Genomic DNA, 15695 nt, shown 5'->3' on the forward strand with positions numbered 1-15695 from the left:
TGCATCATGAAGGATTTGTTTAAACACTGGAAATCGATGGAGCTCTGCAGCTTGGTGGGTTGATTTATTTGTCATATAGCACTGTTGAAACCAGACAGATGGATATGCAGCATAAAAAGAAACTCCATCTTTTTTTTTAATTGTTCTGGCATTAAATCAGATTAAGAATTAATGTCCAGCTAAGAAGATTAAAATTATTTTTATTTGCAGAATGCTGGGGACATGGTCTTTTTAGATGTTTTTTATTAATGTGTTTAATTACAATTACCATGCCTTAAAACACTTTTGAAAAGCCTAGGTGATAATGTTTCTGATTCTGGTCATTAAGTTTCGAGATTTTATATTTGAAGACAACCACTTGGATATATCCTAAACCCTCCCGCACATTGTTTTCTTGTTTGACATCATAGACAAAGCAAAACAAATCAGCCAAGTTTCCAGGAGAAAAATTATGAACCTTCAGAAGTCTTATCCATTATTGATTGAACTTTTCAGATACCCGGAAGTTCAATTGTTTGACCAATTCTGTGTAACATAACCAACATGTCCAACCGTCATATCATTCAGAAAGGAAATAGGCTGTGTGTCCCAGTTAAGAGCATATTTTTATATTTCACAACAAAATATGGGCATCAGAAGAAACAAAAGAACCTGCTGAAGATGCTGTACTAATATGTGCTGAAATACCACTCAGCAATAAAGATGCCATTGATCCTTAAAACGATATAAAAAGCCAGAATACAGTTTACATTTTCATGAGAAAAAAGACTTAATTTGCCTATAATGACCGTCATGACATTTGCGGGGATAAAGGGAAGAGCTTGTAAACCTGATAACCTCATCCCAACTGTGAAGTAAAGAGGTGGGAGTGCCATGTTTTTGGTATCAAGGGGAAAGATTATTACGTGGAAATACTTTGGAAGATTTTAATCTGAGACAGTGGAAAACATGTCTACTTACAGTGTATGTAAATATATGTATTTTACTCTACAAACTACAACAAAATAATCTTTTTCGAATCCACACAAAAGACACAGGTCTGCTGTAACCCTTCTGCCTGTCGGTTCAAAACAATCAAGTCAAGGTTTATTGAGTGAGTCCGGCGGTCTAACAGTAAAGCTGTGATTCATGGCCACAGAAGCATCCAGGCCTTCCTGAGGGAGTTATGAAGTGACGGGAACTACTGGATGTTGACACACCATCCATTCCCCTCCTCTTTACTGTGTGATCCATCATTGTTCTCCTTATTGTAAAACACAAAAGGCCCAGCGAACAGGGGCCGCATCACCCCTGCACACCCGCTTTTCACCTTTAATTCCTCCCTCTTTACGTTTTAAAGTTTGGCTTCTCATCCTGCAGCGACTTTCAAACATCTCCCCCCTTTAATCATAATTCAAGCGGTAAATCAGAATGCGAGAACACACGGCCGCGACAGCCATTCATCAAACTCCGAGACGCTCAGAGACAAACTGCAAATGTGATGAAGCTTGGAAACAACACCAGGCAACAAGATTTTGCTGATCGGCTTCAGCCTCTTTTATTTTTTATTTTTAAAACCCGATGACCAGGCTTTTTGAGCTTTTCCCCCCCTCATGCTTTGTAATTCAATCAGATCTCATTGAATTTGCAACCGATGAAAGTGTTTTTGGTCGGGACGCGCCGGCAGTGTTGACTCGTTGTAATTTAATGTCGTGAAAAACTCTGATTAAATATTGCAAATTTAATTACAAAGCTTGATGAACAGGACGGCTGAGCAAAAGAGACTCGCAGATTGCTGGTGGAAGCAAACAGGCGACCTAAAGCATACATGCAGAAGGATGATAATTGGAAAGGAGTTCATAAAGAGATTGATGCCACTTGGATGTCAGTGTATAATTTCCATGGGGAATAAAATCCTATTTCCTGATCATCTTGCTGTCATTGTTGCTAGGGTGATTTTCTCACTGTAAGAATTACCTGCTGGCTCAACACAGCGTCTAACAAGTGTTTCTCTGACTGTATCAGATGAGCATGCTTGGAAAAGAAATGGCAAAGCACACCTTAAGAGCTCTTGCAGATGGAAATTGCTCATGAAATATACATGAAGATCAAATTGATAACACAAAAATGGATTTAGGGTGATGCTGAGCTTTAGAGTAGATTTTATTATACTCCACAGTTCCTCTCCTTGCCTCTTAAATCACAAAACTGGGTATTCATTATTTAAAGCAGTAAATGAAGTTCCTCATCTGCAGCAAAATGCAGGAAAGTACTCGCACCCCTTCATTCAGCTTTTATGGGACAGGTCAACACAAAGAACATGACTGTGAGTTTAACAAAAATGGTCGATTATTTTGAAAGTTTTTTAACACTCAAGCGCCATCTCAAAATTGTAACATGCATTTGAACTCATCCACACGAGTCAATATTTTATTGAACCACATTTCACTGCAATTACAGAGGTTTATGTTCCTGTGAGAACATAAACCTCCATGCAGTCTCAAGGCTTTTGCAGCCTCCAGCATATTTTCTTCTAGGATTGCCCTCTATTTAACTCTATTCATCTTCCCATTTGCTGCGGCCAGCTTCTATATTTTATGTATCTCCATCTCCTAACACATTTATCTACTTGCGTCCTTACATGACTTGTCGCAAAAAGACTTCTAATGGCTTTTATCTTGCCAGTCCTCCAAAAAGGAGGAGTAGAAATGGAGTCCACAACTAATAATCCCCTCAGTAAATTCTCCCACCTGAGACATGGACCAGTGCAGACCCTCCAGAGCCTCTCTGATTAATACAAAGCTTGAGGTTTTGTTGTATAATCTCATCTGTCTTTACTCAGATCTACAACCTTCTCCCTGACCTGTCTGCAGACTCCTTGGCCTCCATGATGCTGTTTCCTTCGCAGAACAACTTGATTTACACTGAGATTAAACTAATGTTTACAATTCCTTTAAAAAGTATTCAACCCCTTGGATGTTTTACCCTTTTTATTGCAACATTTGAGATTTTTTACAGAAAAATAATAAAAAAATCTTTAATATCAAAGTGAAACCTGATTTCTCCAAAATAATGAATATTAGAGATAAAAAAGTAACACAAAATAATTGATCACACAAATATTCACCCCTTTTAAAGAGCCAGTTGACGTCAAAATGTCTCACAATGAGTTGAGGGGTATTTTTATATATTTATTTTTTGTATAGGCACTGTGAGTGACTTCCAAGGGCATTTTTCTTGCACAAGACTTTATTTTAGGATAACAAAGTAAAGGGAGGGGAACCAATTTTCTCTCAATCTTTAGATTTTTAGAAAATTGTGAAAATCTAACTTCATTTGATGTCACACAAAATCACTCAAAAAAAACAACATGAAAATATGTCTGTGTAGTGAAACGAGATGATATAAAGTTCAAGTAACACGACTGCTTTTGAAAAGTAATTTATTCAGTCACTCTGGTGTTGATTATATCTTTGACCTCATCCTAAAGTGCCCTTTATCACTCTCCAGGGAGTTTCGTTTGAGCCATTTACTCTCCCCAGTCAGAATACTTGTACCAAAATCATCCCCTATCATCTGACAAAATCACCGCCACTACTGTCAATAAAAGCCATCCTGTTTGACACTGGGATGACTCTGAAGGAGATCTTTTTTTCTTGTGGGGCCAGCTGCCAGCTGAACACCCTTTTGCAACTACAAAGGGACATGAACAAAGTGAGCACTTGCAAAGAGGCAGAGGTAGGAGGTACGAACAGACAGTGAGATGGAGAGGTTTGGGTATCAAGAGTGACGTACAAAGAAGAAAAGGCACCAGGTTGCCCTAATTTCTCTCATTAAGCACAGAAAGCTTTGACTGCCGAGTGTCAGCGAGGGACAGACGTCAGTGGGACGCGTGTCTGGAAACCTCACATAAGGTTGCACGTGAACTGGTTATGACTGGCTATGGCAGGAGATTTCCAGCTCCTCATTGCCTCTCCTCCAGGCAGTAATTAGGTTTTACAATCACGGGATGCAAATTGGAATTTGCTGACAGCCCATCCATCATGTTTTGGTTGCAATCTGTTGAGCAGGGCAACGCAACCTAGCAGATATATCACACACTCAATTTGCTCCCAGACAGTTGAATGCATTTCTTTGTAGGACTCGTTGAATATTTTCAGTTTTCATTAATCCAAACAACAACAGTGTTCGTCGCTTGACGTCAACAAGTGGGACATCTGACAGAATAAATCCGCGTGAGCCTCAGAGATCACCAGATTCCTTTGGAAAAGCACTAATTTTGTTGAAAAACAAACTTTAATATTTGTGGCTTTTCTAAACTAAGTGGATTTCTAATGGTCCTAGACTTTAAATTGGGGTGGAGGGTTACCTTCAACCTTGAAACATATAATCAGAGCTACAGCGGAATCATTTAGATCCATTTGTCAAAATGACCTAGTCAAAGTTCAGACCTAAACCCAATTTAGAATCTGTCAGAACTTGAAATTTATATTCTCCTTCCAGTCTGTAGAAGAATAAGCAAAAATGTCTGTATTACTTTCTATACCAAGTATTAGGAAAAATCTTGGATGTCAAACGCTCGCATTTTTTCATTTGAAACAATATCACGCAAACATATTGTCTGTATTCTTTTCTGTTTTTATCAACATGTCTATTTGCTTAAAACCCCAAAAGATTCACAAGATAATTAAGGATTTAACACTTTTAGCTCACTTAGTTTCTTTTGCTTTGATTCTGCCTCCATGCAACCACTTACTCTATGTGAAAAACAGATTGTAAATAAATATTTTTGAATGTCCTTTGAAGAGCTCTGCCATGTCTCTCTCTATTGAAGTACCAATGGCAATAAAAGAGTCAGTGAAGATTCTCGAAAAGTTGCACTAGGTAAAAAGAAATAGCCATAAAAGTAATACTGTGGAAGTCAAGGCGACAGCAGCAGAAATATTGAAAGTAATAATTGGTAGCTGCATACACATTTGCACAACCCTCTCTTCTGTAGCTCCTGCAGTATTGGTTCACTGAGTTCACAGTGTTTAGCAGTCTGGAGGGATGGATGCCGCCTCGCTCCCATTTCTCTCTCACCAAAACCTCCCCTCCTCTACTCAATACAAAACACTGTGATTAATTAGAAAGGCCGGCAGCTGTAAAGGCTCCAAATAAGTTGTCATTGCAGGACCCTCAGGGTGTTTATTGGTGTGATTCAAAACCAATCACACTGCCCCTTCACTCACTCAGGCCTTACAGGTATGTACCAACACACATTTAATGCTGTAAACTCAAAGGGCTCGGCTTAATTTACGAGTAATTCTTTCCTTTGATTGAAGTAGTAAGGAGTGGTCAAGACGCAGTTCAGTCCCTGGAGATTCTCATCATCCACAGTCTTCGTAGTGAAATGTCTCTGTTACCATATGAAGGCGACTCTACTTTTTATTTTATTTTTTCTGACGGTCGTTTCGGCCTGATGGCTGCAAAGCAAAAATGGAGCCCTGTTTCTCAATTTCCTGTAGAACTGCTTTGATTTCCCTCATGAAAAACTTTCCACAGAAACTACATATTGCCTCACCTATAACCTAAGGCATCTTGCACTTTATGTGCTTCTGTTCCATGGAAGATAATGTCACTTACAATTGATTTATTTTCCTAATTACATTAATGAAAAATGCACAATCTGCCTTCAGTAAAACACACACATATAATCCTATAGTCTGTCACTGAGCCCATGAACATGAATTTATGTTTTTTTGTTTTTTAGCTCAGTTAGGCAGACAGGGTGCATACCAGCATTGTTTCATGGACAACAATACATTTGGTTCAACAAGTGGTGATTAAGTTGTACATAATTTACAGCATGCATGGAAAATGCAAAAGATGGAAAATAAAAACTTTCATGTTTTGATGAGACACTTTTAAAATGTCCTCCACTTTTGTGTTTTTGCCTTATTGTGATTGCACGGTAAAACAATGTGACAATCACACCGATTACCAGCAAAGAGTACAAGACAGTGAGAAGATTGAACTAAAACAACTCGACCAACACAATGTATTGTTGCAGTTTCCAAAACTAGACACAAGAGGGAGGCATACCATTAGACAATCAGGCAGTAAATTCAGTTAAATATAAATGTCAAGTCAGTTTTTTGTGTACATCATATTTCAGCAACGAGGCACTTCAAAGTGCTTCATGTGATAAAAACAAATAAAAACAACACAAATAAAAAAATATTAGAGTGGCAACATGAAGAGAATTAAAAAGTTGTAAACCAGAGGATTGATTTATGTTCCAGCTTTCATTGATCAGATGCAACTTGAAAAAATATTAAGATTTTCACTTACACATATGAAACCATAATTTATTTTATTTAGAAGAAAAATATATCCAAACCAACCAAGTAATAGCATCTAGTTGTGCCAAGCATTTGCTATAATTAACCAAGAGTATCTAAGGAAAAATAATGAAACCCCAGGAACCTATACATTTTTTAAAAATTCTGTCTTATGTTTGAACTAAAATAATTCATAGGAAAAAAACACAAAAACAGGGGACAGAGGTTTAATGGTATGTTAAAACTTTTTGGTGTTGGTATTAGATCAATACCAACATATGCAGTAGTGCACACCTCTATTACATGGTCAGAAATTCACACTACTATTTGTATTCACTGTTGAAAAGACACAATATATTCAACCTTTACTTATGTACCATCTGTGATAAACGTAACACACACAGACAACATCTTTGTATCAATTTTTAATGGAATTAAAAGGTTTTATTATGCTCAGAGATACACAATTTTTGATCTTTGGAGTCTTTAGGCAACGCCCAGTGTCCTGTATGTGGAGGCTGTGGAGTTCTATGCACTGTTTCAGTCACATTTTCTGTTGCATGAGATGAATTTGATCAGCCAAGAGAAGAAGTTCCGGGTCTTCATTGCTGATGTCTTCCGAGCTTTAACTTCCACAAAATCAGAAGGGTTCCGGTTTATACAGAAAATGCCTTTTCTCTCTGCAGCAGAGCATTTCTTGGGAGTTTTAGTATCAGTGGACCTGGCTTTTTCTGACGAAACATCTTCCGTGTCAGCTCTGTCTTTTCCGCCTTGATCAGCAGAAGAATATGGCTTTACTTTGATAATGGTCCTTTCTTTCCACTCTATATCTTTCAGAGGTTTTCCAGAGGCTTTTGACTCAGACCCCTTCTGCCCACTTCTGTATCCAAAGGCTGGGTCAAATGAAATGCAAGAAGTTGCTTTAAAACTTGAAGCAAAAGAAAAAAACGTACTCCAGGGTTTTGGAGACAAGGTCTTACCTGGGGGTATAAATTTACTCTTGCCTGACGTTTTGACGATAGTTTCAGCTGATTCTTGGTAAGCAAAAATATAAGGCCTTACTTTGATGATGGTCTTCCCCATCTGCTCCTTATCTGGAAAAAGGTTTATCATCTGTACTGGAAATAATTTTTAGTATTTGAGATATATATATTCTCAACGGTTTTAGGTAGAGATGCACCGACCCAATAATAATATCTGTATTATTATACAGATATTATATATAATATCTGTATTATAATCGATATTCCCGATTTTCCAAATTTTTTTTCCGATTTTCCAATATCGGGAAAAAAGTGTTTTTTCCCGATATTGAAAAAACACTTCTAGATTCTGTATCATGACCATGTGCCTCCTAAGTGAAGCTGCTCCCCTCCCCCTCTTCCTTCTTCAAATCAGACAAAATTGGTGTCAAATGTTTGTATTATGTTTGTGCAGCAAAAATTTCCGTTTGTGCCGCTATCATTTTAAAGATATTAAGACATTTTCCCAGAAGTCATAAAAGGTCAACCAGCCCCCTCAACCTTCTTCAAATTGGTGTCAATCAACTCAGGTGTGTTTGTGCTGATTTGTGCAGCAAATATTCTTGTTTGTGCTGCTTTGGCTTTGAAGGTATTAATGAAAGTTTAAAGGTCATTTTGATTTCATAAAAGTGGGAGGGTTGGTTGACCTTATGACCTTTAAACTTCCATTAATAACTTCAAAGCCAAAGCAGCACAAACATTTTTTTTACTGTACTAACCAGCACAAACGTAGTCAACTTGATTGACACCAGTTTTGTCTGATGTGAAGAAGGAGGGGCGGGAGGCTTATCTATTCAGTCTAATTCTACGTGTTGTGCTCTGAGCGACACCATGCTTTATTACTTATTTTATATTACACTTAGAATTTCTAATTGCATTTTCTAAACCATTTGGAAGAAGGTTTGTCGCAGCTTATTTCTACACATTTGCCCAAGGCAGTCAACCTACAGTTTTGTCATTATGAATCTATGTGTATTTAAGTATGCTGTACTGGTGCCGAGTTATCAAATAAATTTGTAATTCAGTACATTTGTCTGACTCTAGAAAAATGTTTAGAGTCAATTCTGCACTGATTACTGTATTAGATCAGTATTCAATACACCTCCAATATCTGTATTGGTATCAGAAGTGAAAAATTGGATCGGTGCATCTTCAGTTTTAAGTGCTAACGAGTTAGTGTGAGCTTCACCTGAGGGTTCTTTGTTTCTTCCATCGGCTGCAGTGTCTGTCTGGTCCACACCTTCTTGCTGAGCTTTTAAACAGGATGATACTTTCATTAAGGCCCTTCTTGGCTGTTCTTTATCTGAAAAAAGAGGGTTTGTAAAAGTGGTTGCAATGTTTGATGATGGGATTTTTGTATGAATTATGAGGACAGAATCTCTAGCCTCACCTGGCAGTCTTTCGGCTGCATCTTCCATTGTTCTTCCAGCTTCTTCACTTGACATGACATAATGGTCTACTGCAAACTCGTGAATTTTGCAGTCAGTCACCATTTTCGAAGTTGATGCTTCACTGGAGTTATTTCTCCCACCTGAGAAACTTTTCATAGTTATGAAACAATGACCGAGAGCCTCTCCTGGGGTGATCCGGGCATCTGGATCTACCAACAGTATTTGTTTTAGCAGGCTAATAAATCCAAGGGAATCTTCACGCTCCATTGGGTCTATCGGCCATGGGCGAGTCTTGAGCAGGTCATCGAGGCCGGATATGCGGTTGTAAATGCCACTTTTAAATTGCGTTCCATACCCTGTTGCATTTGTATATTCAGCTGGCGTATTGAGTCTGAACGTACAGTGAGAAGAGTCAGTGAGTTTAGTGAAGAAGTGTTGCACATCCATGCCATCTTTCAACACATCATCTGGGGGTTGACCATGAATGTGGACGATAGCCCTAATGACCTCATATACGCAGTGTGTAGGATAGAGGTTGTAACCCAGGTACATGTAGGCCAAACTGCAACCCAGAGACCACATGTCGACACTTTCATTCATTTTTAGACCTAAGATGACTTCAGGGGCCCGGTAACCGATGGCTTGAACAGTGCCCACAAACCACAGTTTGGACGCTTTCACAGCCAACCCAAAGTCAATCAACTTCACTTTCAAAGGCTGTGACCTATGGTTGACAAACATGATGTTGTCTGGCTTAATGTCAGCATGAACCAGACCGGCGCTTTTCAAAGCATTCAAAGCTACAAGCAACTGTTGAGCAATTACTCTGATTTCAGGAAGACTGAGCGGTACAAAATCTCTGCTCTTTATAAAGTCAAAGACACTCACATCCAGAATTTCAAAGGCCAAACAGAAGTAGCCTTTATATTTGAAGCTTTCAATGAACTTCAGCAAGTTGTTTTTCTCAGGGTCGAGTTGCAGGATTTTCCTCAGTATTTTTGCCTCTTTTTTTCCTTCTTTGAAGCAGTCTTTGCGCAAAACCTTCACAGCTACAAGCTCTTCATTGTCAAGCTTGGTGCACTTGACCACTTTCCCATAGGAGCCCTCACCCAGGAACCCTTCAGTGTGGTACACTGATAGTTTACCTTGAAGAACCACATATTTCTCAAGTTTGATATTGAGTTTTGTCCCTTCTTCCATGATATTCTTTAAATTCGCTATCTCTAGGTTGAATGGCAAAAGCAAAATGCAAGTCTTAAGTTGGCTCTTCTGAAGCAAGTGTTGAAGAGAAAATGGAATGTTATTCTGTCATAAGCGACAGAATGAAGTTGACGGGTTTCTTCGTTGCATTCTTGCTGACGGAACATTGACAGAAGCCACGCCCACAATTCGCACGATCAGAAAATTAGACATTTTACATTTTATTTGAAATAAAAAAAAATACATTTTAACAGAAACAAGTAATCAAAAGTGTGGGGAAGATTGGAACGTAACAAGTATCCCAAACAACCATTGGCTTAATTGGTAACCTGCCCGTTCTTTGATTAATAATATCGGGCAAATAAATAATTGTTCAATTTACAGGCCGCAGTGGGACCATTGTAAAGCAATAACAATTCCTGTATGGGTCGGAATTATTGAAAAACACTTCATATCTAAATGCGGTCCTTGTTGCAGGTACAGGATGGTATGTTTTTAATTATCATTGTATATTTAAATGGTCTCATAAAAATGTTTGATCCGGTTCACAGCCAATATTCGACTTTTATGGTTATTATATTGTTCATATTTCAACTGTTAAGCGTTATTATCATGCAAAGATCCCACTTCATTGCAAATTTATTAAAGTCACAATTGCTTTTCTTAAATTAAAATAATCCTCAGAACAAATCTGGCTAATTTGAAAGAGTTAGTTTGTTTTTAATTAAATAAAAAAAGATCGTCAGAATAACTGTTGTCTTCTGTTGGCTTTAAAGAGGTTGGGTTGGTTGGTTCGCCAAAAAAAAAAAAAAAGTCATACTCTTTATAGACTTAAGCACAAAAAGCAGAATTAGTAATAAACAAATGCATAGATTAAATTAATTAATTTAAAGAAATAGCTAGGGAGAAATTGTTTTGGTCTGACTTTTGGTATGCTCATGTATCCAAATTAAAATTCAAGTCAATTTAATTTCATTTTAAAAATGAAATCATCCCGGTACATTTCTTATACTAAAAGTAAAATACAAAAGTTTCCAGAGCGAAGATATTGGAAAAACGTTTAAATAGAGTAATGTTTGTCATCTGTTTCTTGCTGATTGTGCTGCTGTAACTTCTTTGTTACTAATTAAACATTTTCTTCGGTCCGACAGAAAAAGCAAAACAATTATCAATTAAGTCTGGTTGAAGAAAACATAAGCTCACAATAACCACAAGGTGGCAGTAGAGCATTAAACATTGGGCTGGGCAAACCAGTTTATGGCAACTTGCGTCTTTAAAAAATAATAGTAAAATAATTTGAAATATATACCCGATAGCTTGGTAAACATTCTAGCCTGTCGGTTAAGCTGTTTAATGTCAAATTAAATATTGTCAATCGGATTTTAAATAATACATGAATATCTTGTTGAAAACCACTTGTGCTCCAGTATCTTTAGTCAACAGCAGAGGGCAGCAGTGAGTCCCAGCAGCCGCAGCATGAAGAATCCGGAGGAGGAACATGGGGGAGGAAACAAAGAGGAGTGCTTATTTAAAGGGTGTGTTCCTCACCATGGTTTGTAAGAGCTGTGGGAAGCTTCAGGATTTGGTGTTTTATGCTGAGAGCAGCGAGGTGCTGAAGGTCAAAGCAGGGTCACTGTGAGCGTTTTTCCCAGGTATGTGGATCCAGCAGAACTTCGTCGTGACTCCAGAAACATTAAGTTTAGGTCTGTTTCTGATCGTATACGTGTCAGTAAAGTGTCTCGGATTGCGTAAACCTTCATTTCAGCATTATTTTTAATTAAATAGATACTAATTCAGATTTAGCCTGCATCTCTTTGTAAAGACTTGTTGGATGGACTCGTGATGGCTCTTCTGTTTCAGACGTGCACATGAACACGTTTCACTTCTCCACTTGGGTTTGTTTACATTTTACAGCTCCGCAGCTCATTCATTCCTCTTACAGTATGAAAAATTAAATTGCAAACGTTTGAATGTTTGCATTTAAACCTTAGATTTTGAGTGTGTCTATGTTTTCGGATTATATGGGTTTAATTAATACAGGTACAAATTGCACATTTTTGGTGCGTGTAGTGTCCTGAGATGTCGTTTATTGCTGACCTGACTCAATTTATTGTAGCCTATTATGGCCGAAATATGTATTAGTAAACCTCAATCAAGTTAAGATTTGTCTTATATAGTGAGTCGTTTGGAAAAATCCAACATATCCCACCTTGAAATCTTTGTTGTGAGGAATTTCTGAATTAGCTGAAAGCCACTCTAAGGATATTCTCTTGGATATAAAGCTCGGTTTCTAATTTTCATTTAAGGTGGAAAGAAATAAACATGGAAAGAAACAAACATTTTCAATATTTAAATCAGAAAACGTTTATTTCTCTTTTTTCTTTTTAAATGTGTGACTAAGCATCTTAAAAAAAGAAACTGCACAGTTGAATTTGTCAAAAGAATACATACACCTATTCATCAAAATTAACTGAAATGACTGAAATATAACCCTGTGTGTGTAAGCAATCTACTTAAGAGTTTTACTTTTTCAATTGCATTTCAACCGCAAAATAACATTTTTACACTTTTGTCTCCCCGTCTGCATCAAAGTTGAGTTGTGTATTCAAGAAGGTGCAGTCAGACAAAGGGGAAAAAAAAGCTTTTAAATTGAAAGTTTTGGACAAGAATTCAGAGGCACAGTCAGGTTAAGAACTATGAATATCTCTGAGAGTGTTTTGTGGCTGATTTTGTTTTCACAGGTGTGTTGAGATGCAGCGTCACAGCAGCAACAGCAGCTTGACTCAGCAGCTGGGAGAAAGATGGCTGACCTTGATGAACCGCCTTCAAGAGGATCCCAAGGTCAGCCCAAACGTCCCACCTGTATTTGACTGACATTCCTCAGTCATCCATTGTGTTTTCTCCACTTATTTGGCAAATTGGAGCTTCCAGGTGTGTTTTCCTCTCCTACAGATGGCACAGGTGATGAGTACAAAGGCCGGGCAGTACCTCCGCCGTCGGCCTTTCTTAGCTCTCGCTCTGCTGCTGTTCAGCGCCATGGCTGCTCTACCTGTTGGGCTCTTCCTCTTGTTTGCCCTCATTACGATAGTTATGTCGGTTGTGGGGTTTGTTTTCTTTGAGGGTACGTTGCAACATCTCAAACTCAATAATGTATTTTTGTTTTGTTTTTTTCTTTCTACGTCAAGCTGATTTTAATTCTTCCGTTTAGTGTTTCTGCTGTTTGTTGGAGGAATGACTCTGCTGTCTGTGCTCTCCGGCATCGCCCTCTTCTCCCTGGTGGTCTCGATCATCGTTACCGGTGTGTTCGTCACCATTCCCAACTTGCTGAGGAATTTCTACCCTCATGTGACAAAGGTAAAGGGAACAACCCCAGACAGATGTAGAGCGCCTCTTTTTAACATTTAAACCAGAAACTTTTCCTTATTTTATTGGGAATGTGAAGAAAGCAATTGTAGAAGGGAAGCTACAAGTAGTCATGTTTGCATTTTGGATTAAGACGTGTAGAAACCATGAGAGTTCTGATCAGATGAGACAAGCGGTGAACTTTTCTGCAGGCACGCACACACCATGCAGCGGAAAACTCTCACTGCACATAACTCTGAATGTGCTATCCCCATGGCGAAACATGCTGCAGTAAGGTCTCTTAAAGTAAATGCAGAAATATCCAAGAAGATGCAAAAGTTTAGAAACTGGAGAGGAGGGTCTCCTTGCTCCGTCCCTGAAGATGCAGCCAGACTTGCAGTGAAAAAGTGTCGATCACACCCTTCAGTGGTGAAAAGTGGCCAGAATAAAAATGCATTGTAAAATCTACAGTTTGTGGCCTCTGTTATTAACTTTTGACCGTCATTTGGTCATTTGCTTCCTTTTCTCCTGAACTAGAAGAAGTAGAGTGAAGAAGAGACTCCAGGACTGAAGCAGCAGTAGGGAAATGTCCCCGTCTTCTCTCTGCCTGGCGTTTTGGCGCCGCTCAACAGAAGATGCTCAGGATCTGAGCTGCTAAGCTTAAAACCTCTGCCAAGGTCTCTTCTTTATGAACACCAAGTGTCCTTGCTGCATCAGTGAAAGGAGTGTGAAGTTTTATTTGTTTACAGTGCAATATATGTATGAGTGTCTATACTGCTCACTTCTCCCATTCGGGTTTAAGAGCTGATCTCTGTTGAACAGGTCAAACCTTCATCCTGTTTCAGGACAGTGATGCAACTATAGCAGCACATTTCCTCCAAATGTGTTCTAGGTCCATTTTTAGTTACAAAAAGTATATTATATTTATATAGTTTGTTAAATAATAATATTACACAGTAAAAAGCATATCAGACCACTAGTCTCCTTCATGGTCATTTTAATCATTTCTAGGAATCTAATATTCCTTTTTCTTACAAGAAATCCCAGGGGCAAATGTTGTGGTATTAATAGCCGAGACCGTACTTAAACTAACCGGAGCATTAAGCATTTAGTCATCCTCATGTGAGCTGATGTTTGATGCAGGAGGAGGAGAGATTGTAACCCAGACTTTATGTTTTATGTGCCGTCTCCTGCCAAAATTTCTACGTTTATGTTAAGAATTGCTTCGAGGTTTTGTTTGTTTGCATCATATTTATCATCCAAGTTATTAATTTTGTTCTCAATGCATTAACGCTATAATAAAGTAAAAGTATTTTTATCTTGCATTCTTTCAATCGTAATTCTATAGGTTTTTAAATGAAATGCACACATGGAAAAACTATTTTCTGACAATAAGAGCTCAGTTTTAGAAAAAAATTGTTTATTCTAGTGCTTCAGGGAACCAATGCAAAACACTTGATGCTGACGATTAAAGAGAGTTTTTTTCTTATTGTATAATTTGTACTTGAAGTGTGACTAAAGTGTCAAAACATTAAGACTGCCTGCCATGTATGTGGCGCGTTTGCTTTCAGCATTATGTGGGATAAAAGCCAAGATTTTCTGGCAGAAAGTTGCTTTATCATACGATCAATTATCATGAACAGATGGAAAAAAAAATGATTCACCGATTTCAATCTCTATTAACACGTTCACTGAATTCTGTGCTCCTCATTTAATTATCATGAACTTCAGACTAAGCTGCTTTTTCTAAAGGTTTGTTCAAAAACACTGCTTGTTGTGCTTTGAAGTACAGTTTTGTAAAATCTGTTTTAAGACATTTTGTGTATAATTAACATATTTTGCTTTCTTTCTTCATTTGCGTTTTCCACATATTGGGAAGAAATAAATGGATTTTGTTTAAAATGGCCTTCATATACAGTACTTTGCAACTGCACAAGGATTTACTGATTTTGAGGTGGTCTTATGCAATACACAAACACAAAGTAGTAACTATTTAAGAGAAAAAGAAAAATTATATATATGGTTTTAAGTTTTTACAAAAAAATAAAAACTATAAATGTTCCCTGATAGTCTAGAAAAAGACAACATATGAAGAGAATGGGTCAAGAGGAGCAGCTGAAGAGAAACCAAGACTTGAGAATTGCTTGCCAGGAAAAACATGTTTTGATGGCCACAAATTTGGTCTGTATCATAAATGGGCAAAAAAAAAAAAAAGCCACAAGTCAAGGACGGGACAGAGAATGCATGTGGAAGAAGGTGTTCCTGTTTGATCAAACCAAAAATATAACATTGTGACTACCTGTAAAAAAAACTGCAATACTTGCATCTGTGATTGCACGTAAAGGTGCTTCGAAAACTATTATAAAGACAATTCCATGCCACACTTCTCAGATTTTTATTTGTGAAAAATTTTGAAACAATGTCATTTTCCTTCCTCC

General features: G+C 37.9%; 2 protein-coding genes across 5 annotated transcripts; one reads left to right on the forward strand and one right to left on the reverse strand.

Moving 5' to 3' along the window:
* Positions 1-6714: 6714 nt before the first annotated feature.
* LOC106956815 (homeodomain-interacting protein kinase 3-like) lies at positions 6715-10055 on the reverse strand. 2 transcript variants are annotated; one of them, XM_015047877.1, is made up of 4 exons: positions 8715-10055; positions 8514-8627; positions 7283-7420; positions 6715-7195 (listed from the first exon to the last, which is right to left on the reverse strand). In XM_015047877.1, the coding sequence occupies exons 1-4, from the start codon at positions 9913-9915 to the stop codon at positions 6843-6845; spliced, it is 1806 nt and encodes a 601-aa protein (XP_014903363.1). In that variant the 5' UTR covers positions 9916-10055; the 3' UTR covers positions 6715-6842. The 2 variants fall into 2 exon arrangements, with proteins under 2 accessions (XP_014903363.1, XP_014903372.1); XM_015047886.1 differs by having other exon boundaries at positions 7283-7396; positions 8715-10053.
* A 1321-nt stretch (positions 10056-11376) lies between these two features.
* On the forward strand, positions 11377-15159 carry LOC106956854 (promethin). Of its 3 annotated transcripts, none has more exons than XM_015047931.1 (5): positions 11377-11450; positions 12657-12756; positions 12868-13036; positions 13124-13269; positions 13795-15159. In XM_015047931.1, the coding sequence occupies exons 1-5, from the start codon at positions 11392-11394 to the stop codon at positions 13801-13803; spliced, it is 483 nt and encodes a 160-aa protein (XP_014903417.1). In that variant the 5' UTR covers positions 11377-11391; the 3' UTR covers positions 13804-15159. The 3 variants fall into 3 exon arrangements, with proteins under 3 accessions (XP_014903417.1, XP_014903425.1, XP_014903434.1); XM_015047939.1 differs by having other exon boundaries at positions 13798-15159; XM_015047948.1 differs by having other exon boundaries at positions 11380-11563; positions 12651-12756.
* Positions 15160-15695: the final 536 nt, after the last annotated feature.

This window comes from Poecilia latipinna, unplaced genomic scaffold (assembly GCF_001443285.1).
Source record: "Poecilia latipinna isolate Pla-1442-1.1 unplaced genomic scaffold, P_latipinna-1.0 Scaffold42, whole genome shotgun sequence".
Lineage (NCBI taxonomy): Eukaryota > Metazoa > Chordata > Actinopteri > Cyprinodontiformes > Poeciliidae > Poecilia > Poecilia latipinna.